Genomic DNA, 18,313 nt, shown 5'->3' with positions numbered 1-18,313 from the left:
ACTAAATATATATTCCAACTCCGAGATCACACTACAGTGAGGAAAGGGCAAACATCCCAATCTTCACTGTACTGCGATCTCAAAAATGGACCCTCGACATTTAGGCACTTTCGGTGTTGTGCCGTTCGACATTTTGATTTTATGATAACATGATATAGTTCCTCACCAGATATATAGATAGATAGATATATATCTATATAGCCTAGTATGAACCTATGAACCTATATATATATATATATATATATATATATGTATATATATATATATATATATATATATATATATATATATATATATATACATTGTGTGTGTATGTAAGTGGTTGCACACTTTTGAAATAACTGTATGTTGAAATATATTTTAATTTGCTGTATTTATACTAAATACTTTAATAAAAAAAAAAGAATAAACAAGTCTTCCCCTAACATACACACATATGTATGCATGCAAACAGAGAACTTCATAGATATTATACAATGCCTCCTCTAAAACGTGCACGCTGATTGGCCAGCCCAACCAGCGTGCCCGTTGTAAATCCCTCAATATACTAACGGAAAAAGGTCCGGTCACCCGGACTTTTTCCATTAGTATAAAACACTGTCTCGCTATGTTAAAAGAGTTTAACATAGCGACAGGTTTAAAAAGCAACGCAGATCTCCGTTGCTTTTTAAAGCTGTCTCGCTATGTTAAACTCCTTTAACATAGCGACACAATAGTAAAGCAACGGAGATCTTGCGATCTCCGTTGCTTTTAACCTGTTCGCTATGTTAAATGGGTTTAACATAGCGAGACAGCTTTAAAATAAGCAACGGAGATCTCCGTTGCTTATTTAAACCTGTTTCGCTATGTTAAACCCATTTAACATAGCGAGACAGTAAAAAGCAACAGAGATCTTGCGTTGTCCGTTGCTTTTGCCCACAGCTCTGATGTACTGCGTAGGCATGCGCAGTACATCAGAACTGCCGCGGAACACCAGACAGCTGCGGAAGGGCAGCAAAGAGGCATTATCCAATGCCATTATTTAAGAAAAGTAATTATTTCTTTTCTTAAATAATGTCATTATATATAATAACCCACTTCTGGGTGTGGGTAATGCTGGATTTACCCACGGTTGTCTTTGTTTGGTCCCTCGGGCTTCGCCCTCGGGACCAAACCACGCCAACCGTGGGTAAATCCAGCATTACCCACACCCAGGCGTGGGTTATTGCTATAATAGTTGCCAAGTATGACAAGGTCACAATTCTTTTTTTGTCATTAATGTGCTCTTTTAGTCAAAGCCATAGACAATTTTCCAGTTTCACTCTTTAAATACTGTAGAGTGGGGTTTGCACCTATTTATTCTCACATTGTGTTAAAAACACTGAAGTCAACATGAAATGAACAAAGTGTAAATCAAGGTCTTAAGATAAACTTGTTCAACAAGTTTCTCTAGATGCTGTCTGTGGAATTACCTGTTTGAATAACTTTTTCCTTAGAACAGCTAATCTCACCTTCTGACTTTTACTTGCTACACTATAAACTGAAATTCTTGTCAGAGTAAATCTTCCAAGGCTTGGGTTTATGCTCTATGTTGCATAATACCCTAGTCAGACTAAATAGTCTCATATGTAAACTGTAGTTTGTCTTGCCTTGGGTTAGTGTTATGTCTCCTTCATTTCTGCTCCCCCACCCACCTTACATGCAACTATTCACACAAAGTTTAGTTGACCTTCACTCAGCTTTTTCTACCACAAACTGCTTTCTTTTATTTTTTGTCCTTTTAATGTACAGCTGTCTGCTTTTCACTAGGTACATTTCTTCTTCATCACAAACTATACTGAGTCTTGTCGTACGTCTTAACATGTTATTGTTCACTTTGATTTGCCACCTCTGATTTTGTCCCACTGTCTCTGTTTTGCCTGGGATGTTCTGAGGGGGAGGTGTCTTTTTCCTAATTGTATGTATTTGACATTTATTTACAGGGAAATTTTGGATGGGTTACAGCTCATTTTCAGCAGAGAAAAGCTCAAAAACAGAAGAATAAATATTTTAGTAACATTTTTAGACAGTACAATCAAAGGAATAATAGTTTCTTTTAAATCAACAAGTGAGGTAGTATAATCAGGGTGGTATTATAAACAAATAAGTACGGAGCAATAACTTCCTGAAATTAGCAAAAGAATATTTCACACAATTTGCAGTTTTACATAGGATGAAATATCTATACATAAAGCTAATACCTTCATTTTGAGTTGTTAAGTTTGAAAGATAAGCACAACTGCCAAGACATTTTTATTTTCAGTTACATCACAGGATGTTTCAGGTATTATAAGGCAATTGCTTTGATAAACCATTACTTGGCAAGTGCTTTCATCTATATAACCGAATGATCTGTTCTTCCAGAATGAAAAAAAAAAATAGTAATATGAACCTTGCTTTTAACCTGAACATTAACATTTATTTTATTTCATTTAATCAATAATGCTGTTTTTGCTTTATCCCAAAGAATTGCAGGGTTTATCAGACATGTACTTGTAGGACAGCCCCCTTATGTGTGAGAAGTCTTCATTCCCATTCCAGACATCACTGGCTGCAGTGTAAGAGGAAACCTAGAAACCAGGAGCCAATCATATGCCAGAGATTTGTTTAAAGAGCAATTACGCTCCCCTCCCCAAACTCTTCAAAAGGTAATGTGACAGTTTTTTTCCACAGCTCCTCACTCTGCACTGAGCTGCATAGTGAAGGAAACCCGTACCTTTTTGGCACATGCATATTTGGAAGAGGAACCCTTGCAGCATCCAAATAAGAGTGTACAATGGGAAAGTGAAGAAACTGAAAAAGGACCTTATTTTCTATCCTTCTAATTGTGAGGAGTGTGTAATTCCAGCTATATTTTTTTTCAGGAGCATTTCCCCTTGGGATACTTCAGCAAGCCACCTTACAACATCAGGCAACAGGTAAAAATCTAACTGATGAACACATTATATGAACAGCATGAAGAAAGAACCATTTTATTCTGAATGGGAGACAGAAAGAGTATTTATTTGTGATCCACATTAAGGACTGTCATAAAGAAAGCACATTGCAGAGGTATATATCTTGTTGATACAGCAATGCTGTTTTCTCTTGGTGAATGTTTCAGAGGGTACCAGCCCTTTGCTGTAATAAAGATTGCACGGAAACGGTGGTAGTAAATTAATTAGTTAAGATGAAATAGTTTCAGACACTATGTCATTCAGAATTTTCCTCTAAATTATTTGAGGGAGCAATTTTAGTCACTTTCTTAGGTCCCAAAAAATTAAGTACAAGTTGGTGCACCTTGACAAATCATCTCTTTGCAACTAGATTCTTTGTGACTACTGAAGACACAGATGTTAGGCAAGTGCACTTTATGGTAAGCACCGTGTCAAACTTTAATATCTTGATTTTAGAAACTTTTGTCATTGGAAAATTCTTAAGGGCTGTAACTATTTTGCTCTGATTTAGAGCTGGAGAGTGATCCACAGAACTTAATAACATTTGCCAGACTCTAGCCTCTATATAGCTGTAGTCAGTTTTGCTATTACTGAGGACATGAGTATAGTGTTGCTACTAATTATCTTAAACTCGTAGCTGGACTAGCTACTGGACCAATATCATATGTGGAGAAGCTCTTTGTGGGGAGTTTGGAATTACCATTGAATATTACATCATTTGTATTGCTGTGCCGAATGTCTAATTTCTTTTTTTCACCTCTTCTTCTTCTGCAGTGGTAGACAAAGGGTGTCCCATTCTTACAGCTGGACTCACTTTGTCAAGAATGCCAGTTTTGACATCACCCGATATAGCAACAATGTTCAAGGAGAAGTGGATGCTGTTACACCCAGAAGACAAGGACAATGTTAATGGAGCTGTGAACTTGGACGATAGTCTGACAAGCTTACAGTGGCTACAGGACTTCTCAATCCTTAGTGCAAACTTAGAAAAACCTGTAACATTTGGCCAACTCCATCATTTCCACCAGACTCACCCAAAACACCTGCAAGGATCAGATGCCCCTGCTAGTCCCCCAGCAGGGGATACAGCAGCTATGGGGATGCCAACAAGTTTGGGAAAGCCAACTTCTGCGGCTACAGCAAGTCCATTTCAGCCTCCAAACAGCCCTCCTGCTAGCCCAGCAGAAGAAATTGACTACAAAACTAATCCTCATGTGAAGCCTCCCTACTCGTATGCAACACTCATATGCATGGCTATGCAAGCAAGTAAAAAGACAAAAATAACACTGTCAGCCATTTACAACTGGATCACTGAAAACTTCTGTTATTACAGACATGCTGATCCCAGCTGGCAGGTAAGTCCAAGAGTTAAAATATTAATGAGCCATTACAGAGGGGTTATTTGATCAAAAACAGGTCTCAGGTTGCAAGGTAAAGTACCACAGAACTGTGAAACAGAATGACAAAACAAAGCCGAATGCATAGTCTATGCATGTGTGAGGGTGGGGGGGGGGGGGGGTTCATAGGAGTACCAGCTGTAATTGCTGGTTATGAAAGAGTGACACTGATGACCAAAAATAAATGAATATGTCTTGTTAACCTGAGGAACAGACATAGGCTGTGCCAGGCATTGCACATGTGCTCCTTCTTGCAATGTATTCTACTGATGAAAGACTGATTACTTAAAGATAGAAGCACTCTATTAATTCATATGCTTTTCATTGAAAGTGGCAAGGACAATGTGCTTCTGTAAATGAGAAACAAATTCAATGGAGACTTTTTCATACACTGTAGAAAGAGATGAGGGCTTGTTGTATATATAAGTAGACATAATGCAGACAGACAGAATATAGGGTTTTGCCTTTCTAAAAACAAATTCATAAAGACAACAGCGATGGTGTAGTTACACAATAAAGTCCACTTTGTGACGCAGATCATGTGCAGTCTTGACTCCCTTATAGTTCAGAGGCAACTGAATGCTTCTGGAATAGAGGGTATTGACAGATCTAGGTGGCTAAGTCCATACAGTTTAGTAACACCGACAGTTACAAATAGGGCAGCTCAGATAGAAACCTCCAAGTCCTGTGATGTATTACTGGTAATAAAATAAGAATGACACAACAGGAGACTTAAACAGTTATTTCACTCATGAGATTTGGTACTGCGAATATCTCCTCCTGTGATTAAAAACTAATTCTGGTGAAAGTTGAGGGAGTGACAGCATTAGAATAACTCGATGAAACCCAGTCTGTATCCAGCAACGTTGTTATATTATTATTATTATTAGTCTGTAGAGTCAAATATATGAAGAGAGTGCAGGAAGCATATATTGCATGTATTTAGGACATCTGGTTAAAACTTGACAAAAAATGGTATCTGAGTCTAAAATGACAATGCCAAGGCTGAAAAGTTAAATATCTTTTTTGGTGTGGAGAAAGCTCCATATACCTATGTACATGGAGCTCTGTTCCTACAGACAGTGAAAATAAGTATCTCCAACATTACTGAATCTTGAAGGAAAGCAGGAGTGTAATAAGATATATATTTTTTGCTTTTATTGCGAAGTACCATTCACCTATCTTGTTTTTGACCAGATGTACAGCTCCTTCTTTATGATGAGTAGCAGATATGTTTTGTTTTTAGCCAAGGTAGAGTAATGATCCACATGCACCAATTTCAGGCTAAGAGCACTGTATGGAAAAATGACTTGCTTTGGGTCACAGAGTAAACAAATGGAAGCTGTGGGAATCAAACCCAGGCCTGCTGCAGGGTATGTGTATATTAATCATAATGTTAAACTTCTGCACTGATATGCCCAATAAGCTTTCATGGCTGCCTGACTTAAAACAAGGCAATTAACCAGCCAGTGTTTTTGAGCCACTCTTGAAAATAGGTGCATCTTCATTTCAAATCAGACATAGGACACTGGCAGCTGCTGTAACACATCACCAACAATACAACCTAGTAATCTTGAGAGGGGATACATCCTAGATCTGAATATGAATGCGAAACTCGGGGCTCGGTCAGTACCTGGGATTGTGCAGATAGCCCTGCTAGAAGGAGGGAGTATTCACAAAATGTACCTCCATGTCTGTAGATTTGTAACCCTTGGAGGGGCAGTGCAGTGGAATGTCATATGGAAGCATACTGTTGTATTAATTAAAACAGCACAGGTCAGATTCCTGGAAAGGGACCTCCTGCTTAAGTGTGGGTCTCACAGTAAATTTAGATTCTGTTAACTTTATGACAAAAAAACAATACTCTCCTGAAGCAGATGTTGCAGAACTGAGTTGTGGCTAGTCACTTTGTGGATGATTCAAAAGAAGCTATTTTATAGCCTTCATTGTCTGGAGTTTTCTCAGTTTTTCTTATATGTAGTCAATGAATAGTGATGAACATTACTCTGAGTTGTAATACACAGCACAGACTGACTTACTTTTTAAAAAGTAGAACAGTATACATTATATAGTTCAACTTACTGCAGCCTCTGGGCAACACATCAGGAGTTCACATACCCAGGTACAGGGAAGTCTAAATACTCATGAACAGCTTGTATATCTGTTCTAACTTGTATTTCATGTTTCTGATGCTTTGGTATTAAAACATTTGTATCACACTAAATCTACAGAATATAGCCCTTTATTTTTCAGCCTTATGAGCTAAAACATTCAGAGTAAGGTCAGCCGTACCTGGCACATGATTTCAAGCTTTAGACATAAACCAAAAAATTGGATCCTCAAAGGCAGAGAATAGTTTAGAGCAGACAGACCCACAGTCTCAAAGATTATGTTAAATGTTGCAAGGTACAGCTTGGCTTTTTGTTTTTCTTATGATTTTGGCAAAAAAGTAGACAGAGACAAACACACTCACACAGACACATACACATACAAACACACACACACACACACACACACACACACACACACACACACACACACACACACACACACACACACACGAGTGCAGTCCAAAGTGTCACAGTTCTTGATGCAGTGCCACCTATTGTCCACCAGGTGGCATATAGGAAATGGAACCTAAGGATTTGTAACAAGGAGAAGGGATTTCTTTTTCCACTAAGGGGCACTTGATGACTCCTATTCTTCTCAGACTGTTGTTTACTGATTGCTCAGTTCCTCTCATTCATCACCACAGCAAAACTGTATCAAAATATTTAGAATAATACATTACAGGGTCATCCAGGGGCCCAAAAAGCAATAGTAGCCCCCCCCCCCCCCCCCAAGGAAAGCTAGCACTAAGGTTTGCCATTGCAACTACTCTGTATAGCTAGTCTAGGGGATAGTTCCAGTTTTGGGCATGCATATGCACTCAAATCAAACAGATATCAAATCTGTACTAATAAATTTGAAGAAATCTTTTATGAATCAACTGGTTATGAAAAGGCATAACGAAACTAAGGATTAAGTTCCACCATAGGTCTAAATATATAACCCTGGAAAACATCAGAGCAGTGTGATGATGACAGCAATTTACTAGAGTAACTGTCCAAGGTGAAAATGTTAGGAGAAATGGCGATGCCTTAAAGTATTAAAAGGAGTAATTAACAAAATCAATTACTTCTGTAATCATAATTTTATTACCAGCACAACAGAGTGCAAAGATGAGCTAGGCACTTCACCAGAAGTTTTGAAATGTTACCTGAGTTTAAGCAGATGGAGGCTAGAAACTGTTGGAAAAGGGTTAAAATTATTTTGTAAAATAAAGAGTAAAAGAAGTGTTTTGTGTGTGTGTGTGTGTGTGTGTGTGTGTGTGTGTGTGTGTGGGTGTGTGTGTGTGTGTGTGTGTGTGTGTGTGTGTGTGTGTGTGTGTGTGGGTGTGCTTGGAAAAACAATGACTGTTGGACTTCATAAGATAGAAAATGGACAGCTTGAATTCTGTGAAATGTTGAGTGTATGTGAAATCCATAAGCACTAGATGAGAGAAAGAAGACGGTAAGCAGGGGCAACACTAACTGGAAAGAGAACTCTGTCAGAATTTTGGATGAAAGTGGCAGAAATGGGAACTGGATGTCACATATAGAATGTGGAGTGTGAGAACAGAAGTTTATAGTTCTTGAATTAATAAATGAAACTGTCTAATCTGTGGTTAGAGCAACAATGTAGCCTTTCCTTATGATTACAGAATCCTAGCATTGCCATAGTGGGAACAGCATCAGCCGATAAGGGGTTACAAATCTTGCTTTTGTTATGGATGCCAAGAATCGGATTTAACTTTTTCATGGATGCTGTTTGTGTGCCATGAATGCCAATCAAGTCAGAGAAAAGGTACTTAATAATTTAAAAGATTGCTGGTTTTACTCCCTTCCAGAATACGGAAGAGGTGAATGAAAGAAGGTTTGGGAAACCTTAGACAAGTGCCAAAATGCCACATTTCTTTACCTTCAGGAGTACAATGAGCCATTAATATTCATTCTCAGCTAACTCAGTTATGCACCATTTCGACATAAACATAATTAGCTTACTTTTAATAATATGAGGGCCTATTAATAACATTCTAGTGAGAAAAATGTCAGAGAAGATCTTGAAAATATATATATATATATATATATATATATATATATATATATATATATATGCTAAAACGGATGTGGTAGTAACAAGGCGGTGACTTATCTGAAAAGGCATAAATAAAGGGAGAAAAACTGTGGAAGGTTAATGCATTCTTGTAATATGGGAAAATTAAAAGCAGTTTCAATGGTTTTGCTATCTATAGGTCATCTACATTTGTGGGAGATTTCGTCTGGTGAAATTTGTTTACTGTAATTAATTATCATTCTGCATGTATTTATCATAGCCAAGAAATGCTCTATGAAACTTATCCTGGATTGTTTTTCCGGGTAGTATGAATTACATTTGTCATTTAACAGTTTTTGTGACAATCTGCATTCATTTTTTTGTCTGTAATTTTATATATGTATTCATAAAGGCACACCCCCTTTTGCACATAGGATCGGGGTGTCACATCAACAGTAACAATCAACTTTAGCCAATGTTCACTCCACCAGGTGGCAAGCCCTGCTGAAGTTGTTCTTTCATACCACGCACAACGTACACATCTATGGCTAAATTTGCATGTCCAGTCCATCTACTGCAGACCTTCGGAATATAAATTTATCTATCTGTCAAACTAGCTCGCTATCTATCTATTTGTAGTGCATTTGTGCTCTTTTTCTTGTTGTGTATTTCTGGTAAAAGTGCACAATGCATATCTGCCTTACATTATTTGCACTATTTTCCTATACATGCATACATTATTGTTATGTGTGTGTTTCACTTTGAGTTGCATGTCATTGCTTTGATAGTGCATACAAATAAAACTGTAGTTGAAGTTAAAGGTCATTAGAATGGGAACTAGAAGGGTCAAGGAGGTTTAATTATCACATCCAACGTAGACATGAAGAACCAGAAACAATGCTGTGGCAGTTATGTCTGCTTCAGAACTGCAGAAGTGATGGCATGATGCAATAATTTCAACACCAGCATGTACCCTTTAAATAAGCAAGTCCATATACTATCAGTGACCAGTACTTATTAAATGTCCCAGAGCAAGTAATTTTATTCTTCAGTCTGTCGTTTTTTCGCTTGAATACATAAAATATTAAAACATTAAAGTTAAATCAATCTGTTCTCATGAGGCTGCATGTCACCATCTCTTCTATATTCAGCCTTTGGATCAGTTTACTAGTTTCAAGCATCAAGCCTAATTTGGGGTCCATGAATGTAGAAACATAATATAAATTATAATGCACTAGAATATTAAAACCCCGGAAATGACTGCAGTGTAAGAAGTAAGATATGAACAACAGCAAAACAAAAGGTAGACCTTTGCATAATTTATATTGTTTTGCAGTCATTGTGATGATTCAGTATGGACAGTATGCAGGGATGGAAGTGTATGATAGGAAAACTGGGTGGATCAGGGCTAGGATGATGGAGGAACTGTATTGTCACAAGACTGAAGGGTAAGACTGAGTGTGTCAGTAATAGAATTAATGTTTGGGATAAAGTAAATGACTAGTGGAGTACCACGGATGGTCCGTCCTGGGCCCAGTACTCTTCAATGTCTTTTTTCAGACATACTTGATAGAGGAGAGAAAGGAAGGGTATCATTTTATTAGATGATGATACAAAGATAAGTTCAGCAGTAGAGGATGTGAGAAAAGTCTGTGGAAGGCTAAGGAAATACCATGTGGACAGAAAGGTGGCATTTAGAGGTCATTGTGTATTTGCAAACTACTGCATTTAGAACACAACACCTTTGGTGTCAAGTGTCAGGTGGATGGAGTGGATCACATGACAACACATCTGGCAAAGAATCGGATGTGCTGATTGCAGTTAGAGTGGACCGATAGGAGTAGACCAAGAGGGCAGTAACAGCTGTACATATAATGCATGGGTGTATTCTAAAAGTGCTAGATTATAGAAGCAAATAACTAATGCTTTTATACTATCAAGGCCTGGACAGGCACACCCTGAATACAGTTTGTAGATCTGGAGCCCACATAAGGAATGGGATATCAGGTTGCTGGAAGAAGTCCAGAAGAAAGACACCAGAAAGGTGTATTGGAATTAAGGGAAAGGATATGACCAGAAACTTAAGGAATTTCAATGTTCTCAGTAAAGGCCAAAAGAGATGGGAGTGGTATGAAACTGGTATATAAGTTAAATGTGGGATTTATGAAGGGGCTATCCTGGACAAGGAGAGTGGATAAACAGCCAACAGCCTGTAGGCAATAACTAGTCTCAGGATGAACCAAAGTACTTCATCACAGAGAAAGTTGTGGACCCATGGAATGGACTACCAAAATGAATGGTGGAGAGGGGATCTAGAGAGGAATTAAAGACAACATGTGACAGGTAGAAAAGGTGAGACAAAGGTAGGAATGAAAGGGAAATAGAATGTTAAGGACACCTGAAAGACAAACTGCACAAACTTGCTGTCTGCCTCCTTCTGACACACAGATGCAATGTGATGTAGTACATAAGGAGAAAATTACCAGTAAAACTGCAGCATTATTCTTCCTGCAGTGGGGTATTCTTTCCTGAAGACCCCACTTGTGCAAACACAATGAAAAAACTGAGGCTGTTTCAAGAAGGGAACAAAATGAAACAAGGTTTGCCTGAGAAGAAATATATACAGAGACTAAAACAGCTCAGTACATATATCCTGGAAGAAATGAAGAGGGACTTAACAGAAATATGAAATATGGAAGTACTTCAGAGGACTTAAAATAATCCAAATGGGCAACATCTATCAGAAGTGTACAAGAACAAGCAGACCTAATTTAAAAATAAAGACAAATTGGGGGTAAGGAAGCAGATTTTCTGCAGAGATGATTCTAGATATCACAGCCTTCCTGATGAAACTCTGAAACGTCATTGGTGCTAGAATTCCAGACTAAATGATATAAACATGAAACAATGAGCGATGGGCAGTACTGGCTAACAAAGCAGTGTTACTTCAGTACTGGGTTTCTGGAAAGTATGGGAGATTACTTTGTAAGACCACCCGTAAGAAAAGATAAAACATTTGCCACATTCTGTTGCACTTATATTCATTGTGCAGTTGCTTGCAGTACCGTTATAACTATAGTTACTTGTTGTACCAGTGACACAGTACAGTTAACTGCCTGTATCTAAATGAGCTACAATGTTACAACATTCACACACACACACACACACACACACACACACACACACACACACACACACACACACACACACACAGCTCCATACCTCTCAAACTGTTAGACCAAGAAATCTGGACAAAACCACAAATAATGGAGGGACAAAGGCCCAAAAATAGTGATACTTTTAAAATATTGTCCTTACAAACTTAGAAAGTTGATAGAATAACATATTTTTGCATGAGCATGAATTTTCTGAAGTATATGAAGTCTGAAAATAAAATGTCTTCCATTATTTTCTGACTTCAGTCCTCAATGATTTACCAATGATTTGTCAGAATAGCACAATTTTAAGAGAAAGAGACCAAAAATACTAGGCAAAAAATCTGGACATTCTGGGAAAATCTGGACAGTTGAGAGGTACGCACAGCTCTCTTGCAGCATAGCTAGTATTTACTTTGGTCATTTTCTGTCTGTATCATTGTGCTTATCCCCATTTTTACAGATGGCTTATGTTGCTACTTACACTGTCAAACTGCTGCTTGTCTATAGCTGTCTGCTGTCTGCTGAGGTGCTGCTGTTCAAGGAGGTCACTCTTCCACTGTATTCGGCATTCACCAGACATATCACTGAGTACAATGTCCCATTTGTTATATACCTAACCAGGCATATTCAACAACTGCAAAGTTCAGAGAGGTTCCTCACTAAAGAAATAAGAGTGGGATCATGGTCAAATGAATCCTTAGACAAGGGAATGGATCAGCCCCCCCCCCCCACAGCCATTCTGGTGTCCCATTATTTGCCTTTCTCACCCCATTTATCATAAACACTGCTCAAAACTGTCAGCATGCATACTATTTTCTTTACTTTTGAAAGGATGGCAGAGATATCGATTTAATTTAAAACTTTTAACTTGAATATTATTTGTTGACCAGGTTAGTCCCACTAGGTTAGTAACATCTTTTCAGGGGATACCCTTGATGGTATTTATACTGCTATGGGAAATTTGGCCAGAACATTGAGGAACTTCTCTCTATTCTTTTTGAATACTCAGATGGATGTAAAAGACCTCAAAGCATCTGCCATTAACAGACAAATGGGGCCTCAGTTTAACATCTCAGCCAAAGGATGACACACTTAGGAGCGCAACACTCCTCCACCCCCCATAAAGTGCATTGCAGTATCAACAGTTAATTTACATGGTGGAGGAGTAGAACCTACAGCCTTCTACAATGAAGCCAAGCATGCTACCTGTTATGCTACTAACACTACTTTGGAATTCTATAGCCATACCTGTAAACTGTCTAGATTTTTGCAGAATATCCAGATTTTGGCTTATATTTTTGGTCTGTTCCTCATAAAATATGTGATTTTCCGGCAAATCACTGAGATGATCTGAGGATTGAAGTTATTAAATAATGACAATCATACCTCTCAACTGTACAGATTTTCGCAGACTTTCCAGATTTTTGCCTCATATTTTTGATCTGTTTCTCATACAGTTGTGGTTTTCTGGGAATTCAATGGAAAATCATTGAGAGCTGAAGTCAAAAAATAATGACAGACAATTGAGTTTTAGACTTCATACCCTTCATAAAATACATGCTATTGCAAAACCTGTTATTCTATCAACTTTCTAACTTTATGACAGCAGTATTTAAAAAGTGTCCCTATTTTTGGCCTTTGTGACCCCCATTATTTATGGCTTTATCCAGATTTCATCCTGTAAGAGGATGAGAGATATGAATGACATACAGTTGAGTTTCAGACTTCAAATCCTTCAGAAAATGTATGTTAAAACAATTCCTATGTTAAAACAATTCCTGTTAACTCTAATAGCTTTTTAAGTATATAGGAGCAATATTTAAAATATGTCCCTACTTTTGGGCCTTTGTCCCCCCATTTTGTTGGGCTTTGTCCAGATTTCTTGCACTAAGAGGTTGAGAGGTATGTCCATAGCACAAACACCTATGAGCATTTGCTAAAGAAAACAGTTGCACATTGAAAGCAGATTTAGCATGAGCAACAGTAAACTTCCTCTTCCCTTGAAACTTGCATTACTTGAAAATCCACCTCTGTATTTTTGAATAGTTTTTCCATTAAGCAGAGAAACAAAATGTATGAACCAATAAAAGACAAATGCCTAAGTCATCAGTCTGGTATTTGGTGTAGAGGATTATGTATTTTGTCTCCTGTAGCCAAGGTACAGGGTTTGAGGCTGAGCTAGCTAATTAACTAACCTGCCATCCCTAACTAGGGCATTACACACAATCCCTGGACTGTGTCTCCTAGTCTAGCAGTAGTAGCTCTTGGGTCTAACCTGTGTTATGTTTGAAGCAGTAGCAGTTCCTCTGGTTTGTTCCAAAAGGATGGAAGCAAGCAATCTGAGAAGTTTCAGTATGTGTTTAAATCTTGTGCATTGTACTAAAGCTGTATGATGCATGCAAAGAGAGTGCATTCTTAAAGAAAAATGTAAAGATAAGTGCAAATTGTTTATTTTAAAAATTAAATGTTGTGGCAACACCCAGCAGGCCCTAGGCAACTGCCTAGGTCCCCTAGTGCTGAATCCGGCTTTGAAAAGAATACAGGGCTTCAGTAACATGCCTTCTACAGACCACATCAAAGCCTTATCCCTGTATTCTGTTTCTTACAGGCTGCTGAGGGGGATCTATGCCTGCCATACAAGGCATTGCTAGATCGCACTCTGATGGACCTCTTGCATATCCACAAAATAAATAGCACCAGAATTACCTGTTTTAAAGACTTAAACCTCAACTGTGATATAAACAGGACCTGCTGGAGAGACACGTATGTATACCAGAGACTACCCCTTGTCTGGAATATGCTCCCTATCCATGTGAAACAGAGTTCCTCTGTAACCCAATTCAAATGCAACTTGAACAATTGTATGGAGAACAGGAAATTCATCCCTGGTTTGGCACCTGTGCCTCTAATGGATACAGGCAGCTTAGCTTGTAAATGGTTCATCTCCCCGGCCCTGCTTTTAAATGTTTCATTTCCCAAGCCCCTGCTTACACTTGCCAAGGGTTCAAGGACTTGACAGAGATTTGGGATGTATGGCTAGGCTTAAAAAGGCCCCAGTGGTTGTAAGTCTAGTAACACAACTATGAACCTATGTTGCGATATGTGGTAGAGCTGCCTGTATCCTACTGTGTGCTGTAGTGTTGGTGTATGTGGAATAACGTAACTGTCAGTAGTGGCACAGCTTTGTTAACACAGCCTGTGCATATAAGTCTCACGGGCTGTTGCTACTAGTGGTACTTCTGTATGTGACAAAGCTGCTGATATGTAGTTGTCTGTTGCATTGCTGTTTGTAATGTAACATACTCTGTCCATGCTATAACAAACAGCCTTTGTGCAGCTGTTCATTGTAGTGGTGCTGCTGTTGTTTTTGCTGTGAAGTTTTGTTTACAGCAGGCCAATGTTGCTGTACTGCCTTGCTGCAGCTGTTACTTGTCTGTAGGTCTAAATGTGGCATAGTTGTCTGTCATTGTGCTGTGGCCATGCTTAATTACTTATGGTACAGGTTCTGAGAATCTTGTGGCTGTATAACAGCTGTGTGTTTTACTTTTGAGTAGCTCTGTATGCTTTGATTATGATTTTTTTATGAGAGTAAATGGTTTGCTTTCTTTACACATTACTTTAAGGAATACTGTCTGAGTAGGATGTACTGTATCCTTATACTGTTGATGTTGTAGAAATAATTAACATTGTGTGAGTAAGGCATAGTATAAAAGTACAGCACATCAATGCACTTCAAAATTATTGTCATTTAATAGAGTATATCCATCCAGCCATCCACAAGCAATTATTCCCATATTTTGCACGTTGAGTCAATGTGACACATCAGCAGTGACAATCATCAAAACCCAAAGTTCACGATGCCAGGCAGCTAGCTCTACTGCAGTTGATCTTTTCTTTATTCTTAATTGTTTTCTTTAATAAAATGATTAAAGATGAATAAATCAAAATACTGAGAGTGCTGATTGCAGTCAGAAATCACAAAAAGATAACCCTGTTAAGTACTTCTTGAAAGCTGTCATTATCTGGTCACACACCACAAGAGGGACACAGCAAAGTGTAAAGAAACTGGAATCTCATGTACTTGTGCAAATGAAGTATGTGCCCCATGAAAAGCATAGCAACCATTAAATTTAATGAAATTCAAAGGACACAGCAAGCCATGTATAAATACATTTGTCAAGCTAAAACTGAATTGCTGTTCCTCTCATTAAAAAAAAAAGCCCAGTAAATTCCACCGGATTATAGACATGACAATGTACATCATTAAAACAGTGACCAGTCTACTAGTTGTCTTAGCTAGCTTGCTTCCCTTTCATTTTTTACAGAGATTCATTTCTTTAATCATATTTTAATCTATGATTTACAGAAAGTATTGAATCTCTGCAAAGTAGAAAGGGAAACAACACAGACAGGAAAGCTCATGCTGTCATTGAAAGCAATAGTAGAGGCCCTTTCTGCTGCTAGAATTTTTAAAACACACTGTATTACAAAAACGTATGGTTTGGTCAGCAATCATTGTTCCAATTTGTTATGCATTCTTGAAATGGATTCCAAGATTCACTTCCTGAGCTTTGCCTTTTTCTGCTGTCAAGGTGAATTTCCTAGAATCCATTTCTCAACCAGATAAAAAAAAAAACTGGTTATGACTGGTGATCTGATCATAATCCTTTAAGTTATAGTACAATAAACTTGATTTAGTGAATTATGTGTGTTTCTTTAATAAGATTATGAGAAATTAATATATTACTGTGGTATCAGTAACATGCATTAGCCCAATATAAGCAACATATTTGCTTAGGTTACTGTATTGCACCTTGTATTATTACATTGGAAAAATGTGCAGCTGCAATTAGTATCTAAATTGTCATCTGTCCTGCTCAGCTGCTCCCCACACAAAACCTGTTTGACCCTCATGTATTATAATCAGCACTGCCTTTACTAACCTCCCTGTTATGACTATCATAGAGGATTTAACAGTATGTACAGTTAAGTAGTGTAAGGGTGTAGATTGCTGGGAAGGTAGATTGTGGGGGCTGGTGTGCTGAGTACAGATGGATTTAGTATGCAGTGAGTGTGACTTGTGGGTTAAAAGATTAATTACACAAAGAGGATGATGTTTTAATGAAACTAATTTATTCACATGTTGCTGTAACATGTCATAGTTCAGGTTTCTGTTATATTTTTGTGCTTTAATTAATGTGCACCTTGTCTTCCTGAGTTTCCTTTGGAAACATTTTCTGTCCAGTCAGAATTCAATGGTTAACAGAAGCAAATTTAATACAGAGAGAGAGAGAGAGAGAGAGAGATAAAAAAACAGACTGAAAGAAATTCAGATAAATAAATATATGGCTAATTAAGCTAGCTGAAAGTGTATTTTTTCAAGTACTCAAGAATCTTGACAGAATTAAAGATTTGTCCTATATTGCACATCATTCCAAGGGGTGGCTGTGATTCTCTGGTAATAAGGGGCTTTCTCCAGAGTAGATTGCTGTATATTGTCAGAAATGTGTAATGTAGTTGGTCATTGATTAGTTTCTGCATCACAGCTCCAGTTCCAGTATTTCAGTCTGATCTCTGGCTATTGTCATTCTGGAGTTCACATATCCCCCTTTTTCCACATGGAGGGTTTCTCCATGTACTCCATTTTCACCCCCCAGAAAAAACACGCTTATTTACTGTGAAATTTCCAAATAGATTGCATTAACTTCACTCTTTGGGCTCAGGTCATAGAAAAGGTCAACTTTGGTTCAGTTAATTTAAGGTACTGACAAATTAGTATAGATTTTGTTTTTATCATATTGTTGCATCATCTACAATCATTAATTTCAGCCTCCCTATATGACCCAATTGACAGACACTTTTCTAATTTTGCGAGTAGATCTTACTGACTGTGGAGTTACCTTCTCTATGTCTTCATATTGCACTCATTCAGTACCCCAGACTAGTGACATATTCATTGATCCACCCACATCCACTGACCCATGACAATAACCAGCACCTATGAACATTGCAGTATCCTACTTATAGCTGCTGTTTTCCCAAGCATCCACTTAAGGTCAGCTGTGCAGCAGAAGACTCCCATGACTTGACCTAGAACTTAATTAACCATTGATTCAATCCATCCTAGTAGCTCCTCTGCTCAGTAAGATCACTGTTCAACTCTGCATCTTCAGTGTTACAGTCAAGGCTCCTTTTCCCTTCATCATCAGAGCTGGCTACAAGTAATTAAATGAAAGTAGCAACTAGGCATGTGCTGTTACTGCCCAACAGCTACGGTTTGTTTGCTTATAATTGTGAGACTGCAAAACATTCATATGTGCTGGACATTGTCATGGGTCATGGAGCTTTTGTTGTCATGGACAAATAATCATCCAGCTTCAGTCATCTCATTCTTAGTCATTAGAAATTTGGGTGCCTGTGTTAATAGCAAGTTCTATTTTGATCATCATGTATCTATTTTAGTTAGAAAATCCTTCTGCTGCCTTGCATATATTATCCTTCATTGTGTATCCTCAAGGTCCAGAGAAGTTACATTCCCAATTTATTCCTCTATTATTAGACCCATAATTGAATATAATGCACCTTTTGACATTTTTATCTCATCAAGTGACTAAACCAATTCAAAAGACATCAGTGTTTTTCTTACAAAAAGATTTAATGTCAAGCATCA

At 37.9% G+C, this 18,313-nt stretch overlaps 1 protein-coding gene across 1 annotated transcript in view; it reads left to right on the top strand.

Annotated features, from left to right (window-relative positions):
• Positions 1-2,706: 2,706 nt before the first annotated feature.
• Positions 2,707-18,313, top strand: part of LOC122816766 (forkhead box protein J1-B-like) — a 41,220-nt gene continuing 25,613 nt past the window's right edge. The window contains exons 1-2 of the mRNA XM_044089783.1: positions 2,707-2,936; positions 3,729-4,309. Coding sequence (XP_043945718.1) covers positions 3,779-4,309 — 531 coding nt within the window. The 5' untranslated portion in view covers positions 2,707-2,936; positions 3,729-3,778. The remainder of the gene's footprint in view (positions 2,937-3,728; positions 4,310-18,313) is intronic.

This window comes from Protopterus annectens, chromosome 12.part0 (genome assembly GCF_019279795.1).
Source record: "Protopterus annectens isolate FY-2018-M chromosome 12.part0, PAN1.0, whole genome shotgun sequence".
NCBI classification, from domain to species: Eukaryota; Metazoa; Chordata; order Ceratodontiformes; family Protopteridae; genus Protopterus; species Protopterus annectens.
The sequence above is the reverse complement of the archived record's forward strand: the minus strand, read 5'-3'. Positions and strand labels throughout refer to the sequence as shown.